Below are 22,008 nucleotides of genomic sequence, written 5' to 3' on the forward strand. Positions count from 1 at the left end.
TTAACTCTCTTTTCATACTCCACATGGTTGTATACTGCATTATAATGTATGCTGTCCAATCTTACACTGCCTGCAAATGCTGTTGAGCACTTCATACTATATGATCACACTTACTTTTTGTAATCCCTGATTAACTAGAAGCAGGAGTTCTATTGTGCCTGTAACATGCAATGGTTACGTACACTCACTCAGTCTTGCATTTGTGTCATTGAAAGACCTTCCAATTTTCCCCCTCAATATTTGCTTTTTCAATATTCTACCTTTTCGTATGTCATCACATCTATTTTGCTGTAAGCTGAGGGTGAATTCCACAAAGAAAGTCAGTTGAAGCCTGCATCCCAAGTGGCTTCTTTGTAAGTTTGCAAAAATGCCTGGTTGACCCCATCTGTGGACTAGATGAACGGCAGAAACAGACCTTCTTGCAGACCAGGATAGGATTGGGACTTAAACTGGGAAACCAGGAAAGGGTGGAGATTTAGACTGGGAATGTAATATCTCTCAGAGGAAACACCCGCAAATCCTTACCCTTCTAGGGTGGTAGCCATCCCATAATAGCAGGGATAGGACCTGGCTATAATAAAGTGAACATTAGTAAATAAAAAAAATACTTAAACAAATAAATAACAATGAAAGAGTTGAGCTTCCCTTGGACATGGAAGCAATATATAATTATCAGATCTATAAACCCAAGGTGCTAAATGGTTTTTAAATGAGGTTTTGTATCAGATATGGCAAATGATGTATCGATATATGTTGATGTGCGGGAATTTGTATGTAATTGTGACAGCATTGTAATTGTAGCCACTGCACATTAAATCTACCCCTGCCCACCAAAAGAACTAAAAGTACATGCTGTATGCTACTGAATGACACGCGTGTTTTTAAATGATGCATGCTAAATTATGCACATTCTATTGGACGATTATTTTTATCCCTTTGTGTAATTTCCTTCCCTCAAGCGGCTACTGCGGGTTGGCAGGCCAACATTGTAAATACGTTCTTAATTACTTGCTTGGTAAAGTTTTTAAAAAATTATTTGATTAGAATCTCATCACTACAAAGTACTTCGTTTTTTACATAATTGATTTGCATATCAAAACCCTTAACCTCTAAAATGAAGTACTCTAGATCGGTACTTCAGCTGTGTCTGCAGTTCACGCCGCAGCCGTATGTAGAGTGCGCATTCGGAGAAACCAGCGGGGCAAAAAGGAATTGAGAAAGTACACACAAGTCAGTGTGTCAGATCAGGAGTGTCATCTTTCTCAGTAGGAGGAACACTTTTGTGAATGAATAAGCACACGTTACTGAGATCCTGTTACTGTGAATTTCCTACATGTGAATGGTTCACAGAATCAGTTGTTGGATTTACACATTTTAGTATTGCAAAATTATTCGTTTGCACTTTGCCAGCCATTGATTCAGAATAGGTGGGACAAGTACACATTATTGAATTATGAACAATTATTGAATAATGCATGATAAAGGAGGCACACATCATTGAATGACGTTACATTTTCATATTGGATAAAAGCGCCAGCTAAATGACTAAGTTACAATTCTGACTGAACACAACTTGAGCAAACGAAAGTTAAGGGTCTTGCTCAGGGACTCAACAGCAGCAGCCTGGCTATGGTGATATTTGAACTGGCAACCTTCTGATTACTAGTCTAGTCAAGCACCTTAAGCACTGGCCTAAATGATGTGTTACTGAAAGACAAGTCAAATGGTGTATGTGTTGAATGAGCATGTTGAGCTTGCTGTTCTTTCTCTTCATTACATGAAGGACCAGCAACAATTTTCACTGCTGTGGTTTTTTTAGTTTACTAAGCAAAGCAATGCACATTGCATCAAGCAACTACGACTAAACCATTTTTCAGTTGCATTCTAATGTGTGAAAAGATCTTCGACACAAGATAAGTTTTTGCTGCTTGTGAACTTCTATTTCACGGATTGACAGCTGTCTTCCTTGAATTGGTGGTACAGGTTTGCCTGGCATTGATCACCTAGTTGTTTACCAACAATGAAAGTATGTTTAGTCCGATTCTGAATAACAAATTCTGGAGGCAGTTCTCTTCCAGTTAGAGGCTAAGAGAAAAAGCAATGTTCATACTTACAGGCATTGTTCAAACTTTATCCTCTTGGAGGACGAGAAAGTCTCCAATCATATTACCTTACATTACAAGTTTCCTGATGAGAGAAAACCTTTTGTACATTTCACAGCTGTAGAGTTTAAGTGGCTTCTTGGGAATTTCCTTCTCTCCCATCAGCGAACAGTACAACAGCAGCCTCTCACCACTAAATCTGCGATGGGTATTAGCTGGTAGACCACTTCAAATTAAAACCAGTATTTTATACTCTAGCACGAATAAGCACTTCAAGGTCTCAAGCTGACTTGGAACACTGATCAGCTGTGCTTTTTAGTGGCAAACATAAAATCAACAGCTGAAGATGCAGACATGGAAGCAAGAATGAGGGTGTCCTAGAATTCTGAAAGGAAGGGGGCCCTTTGTTGAGAAATGTGGTGGGCGGTCCTGGCCTCACAAGCACTGTGCAATCAAAGGTTCAGACCACTACTACTTAATTACCATCGCACCCAGCATCCATTGCTGCTAAAGCTGGGTTCAATGAAACCAAGACCACCACTCCCATCCTTCTTCCTTATTCTAAGAAAAAGAAAAATGGTGACTCAAAATCCTTGGACAGAGCTTTTCCAACTTAAAGCAGAGTAGAATGCACAATATAATAATAATAATGACAATAATAATAATAATGATTAGCTCCTTTTATAACCGCTTCAGAAATCTCTGAAGTGTTCTGGAGAGCTCACAAGTAGCATCAAACTACCAGTAGTGGTAGACTTTCCTTCAAAACAGGTGTTCAAGCCTCATCCGATCAAAACCAAGTTGCACTTTGACAAACTGCCAACATCTCAAGATGAGTTACAAAAATGCCAAACCCCAAAACCTCAGCTCAGCTCTCTCATGAGGGTAACCCAAGGTTATTACATGACCTCAACAACCATTACTGTCCATGAAGAGGAGAATGGCTCACATTAACAACCATGTTTTGCCTACATTGACAGTACTATACAGAGGAAACAAGTCAACTACAATGACATTTACCCTAAAATAACTTACTCATGTACAAATAAACTTATAAGGGGAAAAAGTCACAAATCATTCTAGTATATTGTAAAGCACTGCATCATTTTAGGCCAGTATATAAACATGACTCAAATGCAGGTTTGTTTTCATGTGTTTTAATCCAAATTTGAAACAGACCAAGACCTAGGTACAGCAGTTGAACATGGAAAACATTTCCTTTGACTCCCCTGCAGGTTATCCTCGGACTTGGGCAACAATTCTACATTCTATATGTCTTTTTCCAGGCAAAAAGCCATCTTTGTGAAATTGGGAGAAAAAAAAAAAAAAAAGTGTAACAATGGCTTACAAATGAATAAGAATAATTAGAACAAAAGGATCAAAGAAATGCAAAGAAAATTCTTCCAAATCGCAGATTGAACAACAACAAGCACATCAGAAGTCGGCGCAGAAATCTGGGTCACTTTGGGTGATCTTGTGTTAGTCAACATGCGTACTTTCAACACAAACTGTATTCAAATTTGAGCATATGGACTCAATTTTTTTTTTTTTTTACAACACAGCCAGACATACCATCAGTGCAAAGCCAGTCAAGCTGGAAGATCTCCTGTACACTTCTTTCCCCATAAAGCAAGACACGTTCTACCATTAAACCTGCTACTACTCTGCATCAACTGGGCTTGCATCAATTAAAATAGGATTCCTGCAATACAACCGCATATAGGAGAAACAGAGAAAACCAGCATAGCAGTTGGGGCTTGAAGTCAGAGGGGTCAAAATATAGCTCTTCTCAAATGGTTTGTTCTGACATGTTTACTGGGTACTGAGGCTGGATGTTTGAGGGAGGAAAAAGGCATAAAAAGTACAAAAACACGTTGATTTTATGAAAGCCCAGTTATTCCCCAACAGAAACTGTCCATCCAGCAGTATCCATTCACACCCACAGAGGAGCGTAACCCCCCACACTGATCTCTCAGTATTCTGATCAACTCAGAAAGGGCTTTGCTGTTTACTGGTAAAGGTTAAAAACAGTGTAAACTTTGCATTAAATGTACAGCCACTCTACATATTTTTTTTTAACAAAACACTGACCAACATTCTTTAAAAAGACTAAGGGAGAAGAGAGTAGTTAGGGAAATTTTATGCATAGCATTGACAAGGTGACTCAGTATACTGAACCCAGAGTCAAGCATGGAGAAGGTAAAGCAGGAATAAAATGTTGGAAAGGGAGTTTCCTCAATAATTAGGCAAGACTCCGCAAAGGAGACGGAGGAGGTCCCATTACTTTCAAATCAAATGGACAAACCTCAACAAGAGAGGCCACTCAAAACCTGCAGGTCTGAAAAGTCTGAGCGCTGAGAGTGGATGTTGCTCGGACGGGAGTACAAGAGTGTCGCGTCTAACGCGTCACAGATATCGTCTACATTCCACAAGTCGTTTCAGAAACGCGCCTGCCCCATCCACACGTTGGCACCTACAGCGCATCACATTATTTGGAATTAGCAAACAATACAATTGCAGGGGTGTTTCTGAGAAGGGGTGTGTGTGTGTGTGAGAAAGGGCTGAACGTGCTCGGTGAGGAAGCTTGCATATGGCTCAAGTTCCTCGAGCTGGCCTGTCATGAGAGCCTGAGTTATACATCCACAAACTGGGTGTCCTATAGATATACAGTGCAACTCTTTGTAAATCCACATAACATAAAAGAGTAGTATGAAATTAAACTGCAGTAACAAGTGTGCGTGACAAATGAACCAAAAGGTGTTGATTTAGAATACAGAGCGCTCTAACGTTTCTTAAGTATTCTAATAACCCAATTCACCATGTGAGGAAAACAGTAATTATGATGCCATAATAATGGGAGATTATACAGACATTAACTCTTTAAATTCATAATCTTTTTGCTCTCCAGATGTTCTAACCTGATGTCAGGGTGCAGAGTGGCTGATTAGTTACAATGTTTGAGTAATAAAATGATTCATTAAAAACAAACAAACATTAAAAGAGAAAAAGATTAGGATAAAAAAATAGTTTTAAGGAATTACCATTCGCTCACACTTTTTACCCATTTTCATGAATTATTGCTTCCTTTTTAAACCTTTTGAAAGTATGCATTTGACTTTTTGAAGGTGTGTGTGTGTGTACACATGGAGAGCTGGAGACCAACACTCAGCAGGCTGGGGTTTGATTCTTAGTAGCCATGTTGGCTTTCTTCCTCCTCTTTATCAGCAAAGGATTGGTGGAGTCCTCAATGGTTTTGATTTTGATCTGCTCATAATCTACTCTCATTGTTGCCAGGGCACTAGTCATCTCCTCCTGTGTTGGGCACAAACACACCAGCAGTTAAACATCGGCAGGAGGTATGATGAGACTTGAGACCTTTTCCGTCAGTGTACATTAGCATTCAGTTCCTTAGCAATTGCAAAAATAAGGGCTGGTTGAAGGAAAAGCACGCAAAAAAATCCTCGCAGCTAAACTTGAAGGCCTCGACTACATGCGGTCTTTATTTCCTCACAAGAACTTGGATGCAGATCCAATGTGTCTTATTTGAATCGTTTCTTGTTCAGTAATATGTTGGTAAACAGCAAACAAATGTTGTAGCATTAGTGTAGCGCTCGTGTGTGTTGCAGTCTTATTTATTTAAACACCTGATGTAGCATATTGGGAAACATCATTAAAAAGTAAATATTATGCATATATTGCACTGCAAAAATGCCCTTGAGCACTACTGTATTAGGGCTTTTGCTGCATTTTACTGTCAGTGATGTCTATGGTATTGTATACAGCGGTACGGTATCAGGGAGAAGTCGGTCACCTTTACGTCCTCCCAGGTGTCCTTCTCTTCCTTCAGCACACGGCTGGTGTGGAGGGGTGTCTGGGGCACTTCCATCGATTGCTACATAGGGCATTGTGGGATATAAACAGCTGTTTACAAAGAGCACTGCACAGCAAACGGTTGCGCTGGTTGTGTGTGTATGGAGATGAGTGGGCAAGGGCCTGTCCTTACGTTGATCCAGGGATGGTTCATGAACTCCGTGATGGTCATCCTTAGCGTGGGTTCCGTCTTCAGCAGCATTCTGATAAGCTGCTTGGCTGAGAAGGAATAAATCAGAGCCAGTTAACCTCTATTCAATGTAAACTAGCAAGACTGGGAGTGGGGTGAGTTCACAGCCTCCGTGATCCTACTTTTGAGATGAAAATGAGTGTGAAACACACATGCAGGCAGGCACACATGCACACACCTTCTTCTGAGACCTCGGACCATTCGGGATTAGGAAATTCATACTGCCCCATACGGATTCTCGTCTTCATCCCGGGAGAAATGGCAAGCCCATGGTTGGAATAAAAAGGTGGGTAGCCACAGAGCCTACAACACAAAAGCAGCAAAATAATTAAATAAAAAAACAGCGAGGGGAAGGGAAAAAAAAAAAAAAAAAAAAACCCGAACAGGCCCTCTGACCAGTGAACTCGCCAGCCCTCATTCCTAGTCCAGAAGGAATGACCTCTTACAATTCAAAGACATGAAAACGTTCATGGAAGACAGCGTACGAGACAGAGTCACTTACAGAATGTACATGATGACACCCAAAGACCACATGTCACAGGACTTGTCATATTTTTCTGGACCAAGAACTTCAGGGGCTACAACATGAAAACAGAGCAGTTGCACTTAAAAAGCGAGAAAAGATGCATCGCTGGGTGCAAATACTCCAAACAAGCACAACGAACGGGAAAGTCCTTGCACTGCTGGAGAACACCTTACCGACGTAATAAGGCGTGTAGCATGGAGTATTCAGCGAATTGTGTGTGGTCGTCTCCTTGGCAAAGCCAAAGTCTGTCAGTTTGAGGGTTGCATTGGGCCGTTTCGAGGTGTATAAGAGGTTCTCTGGCTGAAAGATGAAGGTAACCAACCATAAGGATAAGAAGATTTAACTCTCTCTGGGCTTAACAAAGGGCAGAAGGGCTCTCACCTTGACATCTCTGTGAGCAATGTTGCTGGCATGAAGGAAAAGGATGGCTTCTCCTATACTCTTCATGATGTCAGAGGCCTCTAGAGTGGAGGAAGCGAGAGAGAGGGAGCTGTCAGGCATGCACCGTCGGTGAAAGTCAAGGGAGACACTTATGGACCAGCATGAACACATGCCTCAGGGAGACATGCAAGGACCAACAAACACGTACCTCTTTCTGTGAATGCCTGGTCCCCACGGTCCTGAATCCGGCTGAACAACTCACCGCCATCCATGCTGCAAGAGAAGAACAACACAAAGTGGAATACTTACAGAAAATACACAGAACACCAAATGGACCGAAACCGAGTTGATTTTTAATCAAGAAAAGAAATGAGTTTCACATCAAAATGCAATTTTGGAATTCCACCACTAAGGTTAGAAGAGGGCTATGAATTTATTCATTATAGGTCATTTTAACACGTTTAGCCTTCGTCAGCATGTCTTGCACTAAAGTACAAGGAACCTTTGCCTTTCAAAGAAATACACTGCTGTTTATAAGAATCTGAAGTTCTTGGCGTGTGCGCGCCATTTTTGAGGACAGTAATTGAGATGTTCAAAGCTAGCAACAGCCATAGGCCTGCCCTTTACTGTTAATGGGTGGGGGGGGGGGGGAAGAGATCTAGTTGCACTACAGTATAAACCATTTTTGGAGTCAAAAGTTCTCAGTAAGGCAACCATACACAAAATGCAAACCACATGAAGAATCACATACTATCCCCATCTCCCCCCACCCCCCCTTATTAGTGCGGTTTTCATAAACGATGCAGAGGTGTGAAGGCAGGGGTGGGCTGCCCTGCTTGGAATCCTGCCACTTAAAAAGAACTGAAAAATAGGTCAAACTTAGAAAGCCCATTGACAGTATGAGTGTGTGATGTGTAAGAGAATGAGAGAGAGCAAGAGTGAGGATGAGCAAGCGAGAGAGAGTGCAATATGACAGTGTTGCCAAATGTATAAATAAAATAACGTCAGTCAAGGTGTAGTTTTGGATCCGTGCCATCATGACGGTGACTATTGTTTGGTGAAGATTTCCTTATTTTGGGCTGGCTTGCCTTCCGACAACTTTTTGGCATCCCCATAAATAGCTGAACCATCCAAATACTTGAGATGAGCAAGACAAAGATTGGCAACACTGCACAAATCAGCCGTCCTTCATTTGGGTAATAGTGAATGAATCGAGGTCCTGTCTGATTAACTTGCCAGACAAAAACTATAACAAAAAGAACTAAACCTGTTATAATCTATAACTCCAATAGACAAAGACAAAAGACAAAATGGGGGGGGGGGTATCCTTTCATTGCAACAATATGCAATGGAAAAAAGTACGCAGTTACTGTGATATTAATATAATCGATAAGGTTCTGAAATCTCACATACCAGAAAGCTTAAAGAAAGTCCTTTCATTAGCCTCAGTCGCAGATCTGGATTAACTACGGCATCAAAGTTAAATCCTACAGGATGGGTGATGGCTGTCCTTACACGACTAATGGTGAAGGAGTCAGAAGCCAAGTCAAAAGGAGTCAAAGCTTATTTCCCCAGGAAAACCTGTTTCCAGGGGAATTGCTGATCAGGGCAGCATGTCCCCATGCATGAAGCAAGCTTGGCTACAATGCAGTGACTTCCAATTCAAAACGAAACCATCCAAGAGGTCCAGAATGAGAGGTTCTCTCATCCTGACCTTAACTCAGAGCAATGCATGCAGTGGTTGTCTGTGTAACACTGTCCTAGAGAGGCTTTATAAACTTCCACCAAATTGAATCTTACTTCACTACAGAGCAGAATAAATATATATAGTCTGCCATTTCATTTCAAGATATGTAACGAGTCTGAATGAATGAAAGCCTTTGCAAGCAAAAACAAGGCATATGTATTTAGCCTGTGTCAGAGCTCAAGGATTAATGACAGCTCTTATGAGGCAAATGAATGTTTTTAGGTCATCATAAATTCCACTAGTTCCATGGGTTTCACTCAAATAACACATTTTAAGCAAATTTCCACCCACCATGGGCACAATATTTTTCTTTTCTTTTTCTTTTTTTTCTTTTTGCTCACAGGGGAAATGTACTTTAAAGCACATTTCAAAAGCAGATGTTAGCAGTTTCCATTTCTACCTGTGATCTGCTGGGCTCATTCATATGGCCCCCAGCACTGTTTCCTGTCACAGCTCAAGTGCTGAGTGCTTGATTTGGGTTAAATTTCTTGTAATCTTTCTTGAACCTGCACTGGAAGCATGTGAGAAATTACCTGTTAACCACTGAAAATTAACCAATCACTCGTTTTCTTATCTCCATAATTACTACCATGACACCTAAATGTCTTAACTGATTTTCAAGACATATATGCCACAGATGACAGATCAATCTCTATGGGGGGGAAAAAACTACTCAGTAGTTGTTAAAAGCCCCAGGATCAACTGGTCACTCTGATAACATTTTTGTTTTATTGACCATTTTGTTACAACCCATCTAGAGCTCAAAGCTTGGGGCACTGGTAGGGAAAGGATCCATTCAATTGTAGAATCTGGCAATTCTTACATCCCCAATGCAGCCTAAAAAGGGAAGCAGAACCCTCACGTGAACACTTCATAGTCCTGGGGTTTCCGATTCTGCTTTTTCTCCTGACTAGCAGTTTATCTCCAAGTTATGATGACTCAGATATATAGTTAGCTTTAAAAATGCACTGGGATAACCACAAGACACCCACACAAGGGAGGACCTGCAGTCTCTCAGCTCTCCCCCAGCATCGGTTTACGGTCAGCCCTTCGCACGGCAGCTTGTGCTCCCTGCTCTGGGGAAGGGCATCCCTCGACTGGAGGGGGAGTAGGGGAAGCTCTGATATAGTCTGTGGCTGAGATGATGAAACTTCGGTTAGGAACTAAGGCGGCAAAGCTTCCCCAAAGCACCCAAGTAGGACACGTTAGAGGAACATTCATAAATCCGAGTCAGACAGAATTTGCATTGATTACTGCAACTATTCATGTAAAATCACCTAAAAATTGGTGGCCAAACACCAAGTACTTACACTGCTCCTTGAGGGCCAAAGCAGCGCAACCCTTAACGGTGAAAACCCAAAACGAGCAATTTTGATGCAATGCAACTGTCAACAGTTTAAAAAGACTAAATGGCAGAAAACATCCAGAGTGTAACAAATCCATGCAGCGCACACACACACTTAGGGCTGCAGTGTTCGATTATTTTAGCAATAAAGTATTCTAGCAATTCCACCATTGATTAATCAAATAAGTGGATATCAATATACTTTAAAAAAGTAAAAGAGCAACAGTAAATATACAAAAGAGAATACAAGACTCAAAATTAACAACTACCACCTGGTTTCTATTTTAGAAAAAAATGATTTTATTACTAAAATAACTGCTAAAAATAAACCTAATTTTGTGTATTTAAATTACATTACATACTGGTCTTTAAATAAAACATTTTCTGAAATGCAAAGAGAAGCAAATTAAAAAATTATTAATTTCCAATAATTTTTAATATAGGTGTCCATGCGTTTCACATTATTTCACCTTATTTTTCATGTGTTTTTCAAGATGTGATGAAGCTTGTGTAGCGACGTTAAGTGACTGTTGATATGAATGGCAATAGAAATAGAATAGGAAATAGAAACTTTCTCCTCTAAACCTCTCAGCACAGTGCATGAACGGTTTATTCACTACCTGATGATCTGAATCAGGAGCATTAGCCTGTGGCTTGAAGCCTGATGGAACATATACGGGCTACACAGACTGATGTCTGCCTTTTCTGTTTGTCAGCGCCTGGCTTTGATTCGAGTTCTGTAGCCCTGCTTAGTCGCACATCTCTCGGCAAACCAACAAAGTGTGAAAAGCCACGTCCCAACGGCGGCTATGCTTAGCGGGCGTGAACCAGGTTTTGGTTTCCAAAAACGACCGATGCAAGCTTTCAACCGGGGCGGTTTACGTGACCAAACACCATAAGAACTGTGAAAAAACATTCGTCACAGGCACATTTTAGAAAGTAAGCAGATGAAATAGTGATGCGCGATATCTGATTTTCACATGTCAATGGTGTTGAGCAAAGTAAGGCAATACCGAAAGAGCATAACACATGCCCGCGTGTGAAGGTGTGAAACGTCGAAAGGCAAGCAGCCTGGCATCTTGATAAAATACACGAGACGGGGATACGGTCTTGGGCAAGTGTGAATTTTAAGCATTTAGAACTAGCGACGCCTGAGAACACATTCCAGCTCATTTTTCTTAAGCATTAAGCAGAGGCCTTTGAAGGGCTTGGCACAGGGCATCGAAGCTGGATTTTATCTGAAAGTACCATGAGACACTGCAGGATATGCATGGTCAAAAGATTTTTGAATTATTTATTACAAAAGGTCATACTCCTCCATACCTATTCGAGCGCTGGTTGCTTTATTGTGACAAGGAGGGCGCCTGCAGCCTCTAAGTCACACACCCTAACAATGCTTTGGTAACGACAAATTGCAGGCATCTTATTTCATCCCAACAGGGGAAATTAAAAAAAAAAAAAAAAAAGTTTAAAAAGCTCTCTTCAGTCTAATCATAACACACTTAATATTGTTAACTAAAGCTATGCATTTTTTAAAGACCATTTTTCTTCAATCCTTTAGTCGTCATGTGCCATGCTTACCTAAAAAAACTACTAATGCTTAACCACCAAAGAAAAACTACTAATGCTTAAAATAGCAAAGAAATAAATAACTAATTCTTAAGTACCAAATAAACAGCACATAGAGGGTTGCCATTAACCCACTACGTTCTGTAACCATAGTATAAAACAGGCGTTGGTGAACAATCTTGCTAAGCATGTGCATTATATGGAGGAGATGCCAGCACCTCCAGAAGCATGTACGTCTATATGCCTAAGCTTTTGGGAACCTTCCTGAGCACTCGTGTATAGCATCGCCTGGGCATGCGATTACCACACTGTTCCAGGCATCTGCTAGTACTTATTTCACGCAAAAAGGTACGATAAGACACCTCCAGATGACATTGCAACAGCAGACATGAGTGTACTCGGGAATGACAACCAGGTACCTGAATGATTCAAATATCTCAAAAATGACATCAAGCCCTTGCAACAAGGGTCAGAAGTAGCTCTCAGGTGTTGCCTACCGTACAGATATGAATAGAATGCATCGGTTCACAGGGTATGCAGGGCTACATGTATCATTCATTTAAATGTCACTACTGCGAGTGCTGTGTGAAGACATGTTTGGAGGGGAAATGCACTGTGTCAATACAGACACTCAGTGCGACAAAGGCAGAGAGCACATGAGGCCCAGGGGCCAGGAGACAAGTGACTCACCATTCCATTATGATGAGTAAGCATTTCCGGCCCTGGTAGAGGTTCTCGTACACGTCAACGATGCAGACGATGTGGGTGCAGGGTGACGCTCGCCAGTGGAGGTCCACCTCTCGTCTGGCTTTTGGGCAGTCTTGCAGCATCTATGGCAAGAGTGCAACAGCTCAAAAAGTTCATTAACAGCATCAATTAATTAATTGGATGACTGATTCATTTCCATTAATGGCAGCTAATAAAAGCGGTTACATCAGTGTGAACATTACATCAAGAGAATCATAACTGAGAGAACACACAGGGCATGTAGGAGACCTTGTAGTACATGAGAGAATTTGTAAAATATCCAAGAACAAATGTTTAAGTGGTGTAAAAGACAAATGCAATTTAAATTGAAGTTTAACTTGCCTTCTCTCACCTCACTGGGATTCTCAGTGTCTGCAATAAAGCAGCAAGTTTAACCCTTTTGGGTGGCAATTATTTTTCAGTTTACCGTCTGGATGTGCAAAGCTGTCTGTTTGTACAGATTTGTTTGATCATTTGCATCAAGTTGTATGCTTGGACCATGGGAAATGCATGGCTCCTAGGTACCAGAACACCCAAAAGGTCTATTAGTGATTTTATGATTCATTGGTAAACAGTTGTTCATCACTTTATGCAGTGATGTTTTGACAAACTTTGTGACACTTACCATCAAGAACAAGATCTCATTATAGTGTTGCCTCATGAACAGCTGATCCTTCACACATAAAAGACAAACTTCCAGCCACTAGCTGTTGAGGTGAGAAGCCCATATTGGAGTTTTGGCTCCCCCTGTAGGTAGCACTGCTTCAATACACCGATTTGCCCTCTCCGAGGCCTAAACCAATGACGTACCCTGTGCGTCAAGATGTGGCCCCTTTTCCTTGATTAGTTGTCCACCATAATTAATTTAGCAAACCAGAGAAGCTCATGAAGAGCACCAATGAGGCACAACAGCTGCAGGGTCTGTGCAAAGGCTACTAGCATGGCAAACTCTGTTTACTCTAGAGATTAACAGCAGATGCTGGGTATGTCCTCTAGGGACAAATTTAACTTGCCACGTGCTCTGCAGCACCTCTTCACGTCATGCCATGCCCAACTGGATTTACATGAGGGCACTAACAGCTAGTATGGAGTCCCAACGTGTTCTGGTCACTCTACACCAAAAAGGTTATAACAAAACTTGCGTATTATGTTAAGGTGTTTCAGATTTCCAAGTTATACACTCTAAACGTAAATCTGTAGGCATCAGGCTGTATAAGCTTTTTAAATGAGTCACGTCGTTCTGAAGGTCATTTTCAATTGCACTACATTCTATATATGCATCTTTCTTAACTCTACCACATTTTCTATGAGAAGAGCAGAAAAAAGGAAAAGTGTAGACAACCACTCAATTCTCAATGAAATATAATAAACTATCACCACCAGCTAGAAGTCATTAAGAGAATTTCAAATACACAAAGGGAGTGACACGGATTTTCAGCAACACCCACTGCAAAAGAGCAGTCATCCCATCACAGAATTTTTCTGACCGCGGAGCAACAGGCCAGGGGTCACATCAATAGACCCATATTCATCTCTTACCACACACTAGGAGATGGCTGTGTGTCTGGACTCCATTTGTAGTGCTGCATTAATGCATGGTCAGCCGCTTAAAAGAGGCGATTCTGAGTGAGCTGTACAATTTGACAGCCTGCTCCATGGTGCTTACTTCACTGCTCCTCATCACGCTGTGAGCTCGTTCAAGATAAATGAGGACTTCCACAACTGGGCTGGTTTTCTAATACTGAGAGTCAACACCACAGAGCCAAGTTGACCCTTTTTCCCCTTGCTGTTCTCAGAACAAGTGTGCTCCCCCTGTGAACTGTTCAGGGGCGAGTAAAATGTAAGCCAACATAAGATCCATGTTGCAGAAGATATGACTCCATGAAGCACATGGCAAAAGGGCCGTTATGGGGTACTGACCTCACTCAGAGGGGCAGGTTACGAGTGGACACCATGCTCAGGCTAAAAGGAGAGCAGCCTCCTAGAGCATGTCTGAAAGGCATTTCCACAAAAATCACTTTCCCACAAGGAGAGACATGGTGCAGTCTCACACAAGAGACATTCAGATTTAAATGTCCAACTTTCTTTAACATGTCTAATTAGTCCAATATAAAAGGATTTCCAAGAACCACTGGCACTGAGCAAGCAGATATCACAATATATTGTTTGTTATTCAATATTGCAATACCTACCTCTGTAGTAATTATGTCACAAAAAGCTGCCATATGCAAATGAGCACTTTACTGCATCACCATTAATAAGTTCATGTAAGAAGATATTACAAAGGGTGTCTGTCATCATTTAGCCCTAATTCAATTCACCTTAATTCAACTTTATCATCATATATGCAAAAGCACAGTATTACAATTTGCAGAGTAGTACACAATGTTCTCATAGGAATAAAACAGAAGAACAGTTTTAAAGCTACATCTTCCACAGTTGAATCTGAAAGGCTCAAGGCAGGAAAATGTAATGCGTTAAGGGTGGGGGATGGGGCATCTCGTACCCATAAAGGCATGTGTGTGCAAGCTTGGGTGTGCACACACACACAGAGAGAGAGAGAGAGAGAGAGACAGAGAGAGAGAGAGACAGAGAGAGAGAGACAGAGAGAGAGAGAAAGAAAAAGGCATGCTATACAGCACCACACAGATATGCATGACAGCCGGTGGAAAGAATTTAATTAATGACAGTGTCCTTGCAGGATTTGGGAATCCTTGCTCTGCCTACCACTGCCCATGTTGGAGCCCTGGTAGAGTTCCCAATCCAACCTGTAGGGGGAGCTCATGTCTTGGTCACACAAAGCATCTACTTATAGCAAATGAAATCTTCAGGTAAAGAAGTCAGTGACGCTCTAGAACCAAAACTATTCAGGATGGTTAATAGCATTATTAATAATAATTGTTTAAAACACAATGGTAAATGGTATTGGTAAATAAATAAATAAATCAATCAATCAATCCTTTTGCTTTAAAAGAGTACTTGATGCAGAAAAGCAGTGATAAACAGGGCTCCTAAAGCAGTTTATATGCCAGTAATCTCTAGTCTATACGTATGCATAAATGTACAACACCTCAAATTACATATCTGTCAGCAGTGATGGTGTGTGTGTATTCATGTGTTAGAGGCGGAGGTCACCCACACACTGCTCGACAGGCACTACCAGTCACAAAGTCCTTCTCCCCCCTCCTCCTCTCGCGGTCTCCCCCGTCATCTAGAAACTGCAAGTCACATTTCAAAAGGTGACATTTTGGTAACGTAAATGCTTTGCGGGGTTTAGCCTACGGATTGGGCGGACCGTAGAACAAAAGGCTCGTCTGTCTGCCATTTGTTGTGTCCCATTTCACAGCATCCATAAGCCACAGCACTGTCCACTCCACAGGCCACCAAGGTTAAACAAGATCCACGGATTAACTTCCAAACAGGGTACTGCCCAATGATGTACACTAACAGTCCAACCTAAAAATTTAACTCTTCTAGCAATACAAAGTCATGCCTCAAGAGAAAAGAAAGAAACACACACACACACACACACACACACACACACACACACACACGATAGGTGGACAATCAAACAAAACAACTGCAAACTAAAGACAGCAAGACCTGGCTCTTACACCGGGTCCAGAATATGGAAAAAACAAGAACAGAACTTACAGGCCTGGTACGTCTGGTAAGGTGATATTCTCCTATTGTATAAGCCATGCTGTAATTATACACCGAGACTGCAAACGAAAAGCAGGTTGCCAAGTCAACGAGCTCGGCGAGGAGCTGGCTCCAGACGACACCCGTCACAGACCTGCATTCGTCAGGGAGGACAAAAGGACAAGGTCCTTGAAACTGTTCCACCTGGAAATCAGCTATGAACAGGCCATCTCCAACACGGCGTGTCATGTTTAAGTTCTGCCAAGAGCGAGGCGGAAACGGGGGAAAAAAAACAAAAACAAAAAAAAACACACACAAGCACATTTGTTAAAGGGTAATGATTTGCAGTATTGGCGTGAAAAATGCAGTACAACACACAATAGCCCATTTCCACTTTGCCCATAAGACACCGTCTGGTGCTGTCCTGGCTGCCCCGTGACGTGGAGGGCCAATGCCAGGCTCGCCAGTCCGAACCACACCAGGCTGCAGTTCAAACCGTGGCATCACAGATCTCAGAGTGACGGGTGTACTTGCGCAAGAAGTTTGGAGCTAGGTAGGGCTGCCATGAGTGGCTGCAAAATCCCACTTGATGCACCAAGAGCATCTAATAAAACTGCCATGGCTTCTTATTAATGTCGAGGAAAGTGCAGAAGACATGTGGCATGAGTGAGTTGTGTCCGAAGGGGAGGGTGGGGGTGGCAGGGTCACGTGTGCTGAATAGTATTTAGGGTGGGAGGGTCACGTGTCGCTGAGGAGGTTTGGGGAGGGGTGACGACAGGGTCACATGCTGAGGAGTTTGAGGGGTGTGTGGACAGCGTGGAGCCATCACCTATTAAAACACGCGACAGTCTGGACACCTTTCCACTTTCCCCACACAAAACTAACGCATCTCTGAAATCATGCCAATGTCCCAAGCAAGGTTTAGATATGGATCTCCCTTCTTCTCACCAGTATGTATAATCACATGACGGAGACACGAAGACATTTCCAAAACACACAGGCAGTTTAGGTTGTCACATTTAAACATAATAAATGAAATCTTAAAGATTTGCTGACTGTGTTTCTGCATTTAATCTCTGTGACTAAACTGTGTGTTCACCAAGTCACCCAAGTATGTGTTGGTTTGCACTCTGCTTCCTCACTGTCCATAAAGTGCCCCCCAAAAAAGTCTCCATATTATTACACACACAAAATCACTGACCCACTTAAAAAAACCTAAGTGACCACAACTAATTGTGAAAATTGTCATTCCAGTGCTGAAAATAGAAACTGGATGAACAGCAAATAACAAATTGAAAGTGACAGGAAGCATCTGTGAAGCCAGTTAATCATATAGGTGAAAGGTAAACTATAGGGACAAAACAAGGCCCCACCCACCACAGATACACATCTCCCATCTATGTGAAAGAAGCAGAAGCCTAAAAAGGCAATGTCCATTCCTTAGTCACAAACGGATGTTGAGGCAATCGTGTCCCCCATCTGCTGCCCTCTGCTCAGTGGGGGAGAGTGGGTGCTTCCAGAGCACTGGCACAATGGAGGCCCTCTGGGCACAAAGGGGCGGTGGGGGGGGGTGGCCTCAGTATCTCACACCTGCTTCTGTTTAGAGAGCCTCGAGACAACAGGCACAGCTTCCAATCCCAATTCTATAGAACTGGGTGTTAAAGAGCCTCCTGATGTCTCACCAGCATGTGTGCGCACATGCATTTTACTGCACTTTGGTCAGAACATGTCTGTGCAAGGGACTTGATCTGACTGAAAATATCTGACAGCAGGAAAACCTGTTTAACCAACAACTGGCAACAAGACGGGTCATTAACCAGGGACCGCAATCCCAATGACGGCTAAGCGATTCATATCTTCCTCTTCACAAATGCATAGGACATTGGATAAAATACTTCAGTCCATTGCAATAGCTCAGGAAACTGTACAGCCCACTGACAACATGACAAACCCACCTCCAACAATGGGGAATCTAGCCAAGCAGCGACATTCTACCAACTTCCGCCTCTTCAGCCGATTTGGTATGATGAGAGCTCCTCCCCCCTCATCCCACTCAGAAATCTCATGAAACAAACTGGAAAGCACACAGTGAGAACAGTGTTGGACTCCTGTGATGTGAGGGCACTTTCTAGACAGGAACTTTAGCAAGTTTACAGAATGCGTTATGCTCTCCAACAGAGCAGCTTCGGGCTTCCTATGGCTACTCTACTGAGTGCATGCAGGACAAGACTGACCTCTCTCGTTGCAGTGGCCATCTGTCACCTCAATGACGCTACAAAGTCACCCCATTATGCAAGAATGTTAAAAGGGCAAGGAGCCGAAAAGTGGTTTGTCCAGGTATGATGAGGCAGCGATGTGAGAAGTTCACTGCTCTGCCTTTACTTGACCCCATGATCTTATCTTTTCCACAGAAACACTCCAACCAAATAAAGATGATCAAAGTACAAGAGCAGCGATGCTGGCTCAACATCTTGACATCTACCAGTCATCGTCTAGCTATTGATGACAAGAGACAGTTTATGTTAATAATCAAACTATGATATTTGTGATAATGCTACTAGGGTACCAATTCTTTCAAATCACAGACATGAACTATTTAAAGTATGAAATGACTTTATGGAGGCCCCAGTCCTTTTTTTGACCCCAGTGCTGATCCAAATACTTCAATAGTGAGTAGACGCCAACACAGATTCTAATCCAATACTTGTATTTTCATAGATAACATGTTTACACACTTCGAGAATGTTTAAATTAGTAAAAACAATCCAGTTAGTCTAACACTTTCCTTAATCATGGGTCCAAAAAGGTTGCAATTAAGCCTATACACAAACTATAGTGTTCACATGCAAATATCTAAAAACACTTCTGCACACTCAGGATTTCAACAGTTTCAAATGTTCAGATAGCAAAATAAAGTGATAAATATCAGTTGTTTTCTCCTACAATATATGGCACAGGATCTAATGAATTACCTGCTAAAGCCCAATGTGAATTAGCTGGCATGAGTGAACTAGAGGAAGACCTGTTCAAGGATACGTCAACAAGCCTCCCCTTGAAGCAGGTCATGGAAGTATACAAGCATAGGAAGGCATTTCTTTGTGTCTTGAGGATGAGGCCTGGCTCAGGTGTGATAAGTCAGTACACTGCTGTTTGCTGGAAGGCAGGCAAAGATATCAGAAAACATTTCATAAAAGGAATGAGCTTTTTTTTTTTTAAAGACGACTTTAAAAAAAAATCACAACAACTGCATTACTATTGCATGCTCCAAAGGAACATCCATTAACCTATACAGTGTCCCATGCAGGAATTTTCTGCATAGCCTACAAACTGACTACACATGTTAAAGACGTACAAATGATAGCAGCATGTGCCAAATTCATAGAATTTACCGCGGATGAAGTCAAAGATCAGACAAGAGAAGCCAAGAACTCTAATCATATTTCTTTAGTCACAGACACAGACGTGCTTGCAGTGGATACTCTTACTGCGCATTACAGACACACTTCTAGTGGTGCATTAGTGATACGACTTACTGGGTTAGCAGAATTTGAACACTGCCCTGTCCAGGGAATTCCGAGCACAATGAAAAGCTTGTGAAATGACGCAAACTATACCAATCAGTCCGCATGTCATATGAAAGGCTTGAGTCGGTATTAAGCGCTGGCATAACACAAAGAGAAGTACATACATTTTAAAGGTTAGAAAGAGCACTAGTTCCAAAGGGGATCCAGACACTAATTAGAAGAATGAGACTGAGTGGAAGGCAGACAAGCATAATGATTGGAGTGTTATTATTTTGCACTGAAGCGGAAAAAACAAAAAACAAAAACAAAAACACCACCACGACACCCACTCACTCACGTGCAGTCGGCCCTTCTAACCCTTCAGAGAAGGTATAACAAAAGGTGGAGAGAGAAAAAAAGAACCATTTCATAAAACAAAACAAAACAAAAAACAAAACCTATTCATATAGGCCGCTTTACATTTTCTTGGCTACTATAGGATTCATTTCTATGCAAAAGTTGAACTAATCCAAGCTTCTTATTGGTATGAGTCTCTGTTTTGCCAGCGTGCCATTTCTCGTGATATTTTGAAGAGTTCTGTAATGTAAGGGCACTTTCACACTTGTCCTGAATACCTGAGGACCGGTTTTAGGCTCGTTTGGGGAGGGGCTCATCAGCTCATCACTAGTTTGCTGTCGCACAGAAAAATTCCATTGGAACTGCTGCAAGTTGTGGGAATCACTTGTACATCAGTTGCATAAATGACGCAAAGACAAAAATAACTAACAAGTTTCAGATATGGATCAGACTTAAAATAGCTGATTGTGATCCATCGGAACAGGTTCGGCCAGAACGTGGGGAATGTTTGCCTGGCATGCTGATTGATGAATGAGGGGAAAAAAGGCTTTTGAATCTTAGGACTTTGCCTTCTTGGTTGGATCCTTCCTTACAGTGTCTGGCCAGTTATGTTAGGGTGGAGTAATTTATGCTAGTTAAAGTAGGGTAATCCGCGTCGGGAGTTCGCTCGAGTTTAGTATAATACGGCAGCTAAAAGGGCATTCCTTCATAAATCAACAAGACTGGACAGGATTTATTCAACACAAAAAAAAAAAAAAAAAAAAAAAAAAAAAAAAAAAAAAAGGACTGGGCTGTGCGCTGTGAAACCATTGCTCATCGGACCAAAACGTGTACTGCCATTTTCAGACAAAGATTCAATCCTCATTTACAGATGATGACAAAACAGAATCAAACAATGTCCAGGTACAAGAATCAGAGAAGTACTTCAGAATCTAAGCCATAGTAAGTTATGCCACACTTGGAAGTTACAAGATAGCTCAGTGCATTGCTAAACATGGAAATCCCTTCAAAGAAACATTTTGTATAGCAGGTGATTTGTGCTTTGATGATTTACCAAACAAGGACCCATCATCTCTACATTTATAAACTACTTTATAGAAACTGCTTAAAAGGTCAGTCTTTCATCACCAAGATTAAAGACATGCCCATTCCAGCTAAAAGTGTTTGGCATCACAAATATGGCAAATAACATCAGGGAACAGCAAGTGAGAGACTGAGCTGTGTTTAATACTGTGCTTGATGGAAGTATGGGCAACAATAATTTCACTCATTTGTAAGTTGCAGCCAGATTTTGTGATTCTATTGCAGTAGGAGAGGAATTGTGCTTTTAAAACCCAATCTATGGCACCACACAATGTGAGGACTTTGCTTAAACCTTTAATGCACATTTTTGAAAGCATTGCCGTTTAAGTGGAAAAACCTTTGCAATCACTACTGATGGCACACCTGCAATGGCAGGAACGCAAAAAAGGATTCTCCAGTATAAATGACAACTGGGCACCTTTGTACCCATTCCAATGCATTGTACACCAGGAAAAACTCTGTGCAAAGATGTCAAATTGTGATCTTAATATTGTGATAGCAACAGTTATGAAAAATCATGCATTTCATGCAATGTGACTCCACTTTGACTAAGGCCATTTCAAGCACTGCTGGAAGAAAAAGAACATACAAGATATCTAGTGTCAGGTGGCCAAGTACTGGAAAAGTGCTTGAAAATTTTGTGAACTGCATTGATGCAATCAAGGCCTTTTTGTTGAGAAGGACCAGCATTACCCAGAGCTGGAGAACATCACGAGGCTTGAGAAACTTGTGTTCTTGACAGACAGTACATCACACTTGAATAAACTCAAGGTGAGTGCAGGGAGCTATACAAATGTTCATGAGGTCTTTTGAAACCTGGAAGGCATTTCACAATTTCAAACACTTGAGAGACATTTCCACTCATTATTCAGTCAGCAGAGTTAACACTTCCATATAAGAATTTCCCAGGAGATTCCAAGTTTTTCAGATTTCTCAGATTTAAACA

General features: G+C 41.6%; 1 protein-coding gene across 1 annotated transcript in view; it reads right to left on the reverse strand.

The window, feature by feature from the left end:
- Positions 1-3,243: 3,243 nt before the first annotated feature.
- Positions 3,244-22,008, reverse strand: part of mapkapk2a (MAPK activated protein kinase 2a) — a 28,567-nt gene continuing 9,802 nt past the window's right edge. The window contains exons 2-10 of the mRNA XM_035520328.1: positions 12,421-12,560; positions 7,278-7,342; positions 7,070-7,149; positions 6,862-6,988; positions 6,665-6,740; positions 6,341-6,465; positions 6,106-6,191; positions 5,914-5,994; positions 3,244-5,414 (exon numbers count right to left, since the gene is read on the reverse strand). Coding sequence (XP_035376221.1) covers positions 5,268-5,414; positions 5,914-5,994; positions 6,106-6,191; positions 6,341-6,465; positions 6,665-6,740; positions 6,862-6,988; positions 7,070-7,149; positions 7,278-7,342; positions 12,421-12,560 — 927 coding nt within the window. The 3' untranslated portion in view covers positions 3,244-5,267. The remainder of the gene's footprint in view (positions 5,415-5,913; positions 5,995-6,105; positions 6,192-6,340; positions 6,466-6,664; positions 6,741-6,861; positions 6,989-7,069; positions 7,150-7,277; positions 7,343-12,420; positions 12,561-22,008) is intronic.

Source organism: Electrophorus electricus, chromosome 20 (assembly GCF_013358815.1).
Source record: "Electrophorus electricus isolate fEleEle1 chromosome 20, fEleEle1.pri, whole genome shotgun sequence".
Lineage (NCBI taxonomy): Eukaryota > Metazoa > Chordata > Actinopteri > Gymnotiformes > Gymnotidae > Electrophorus > Electrophorus electricus.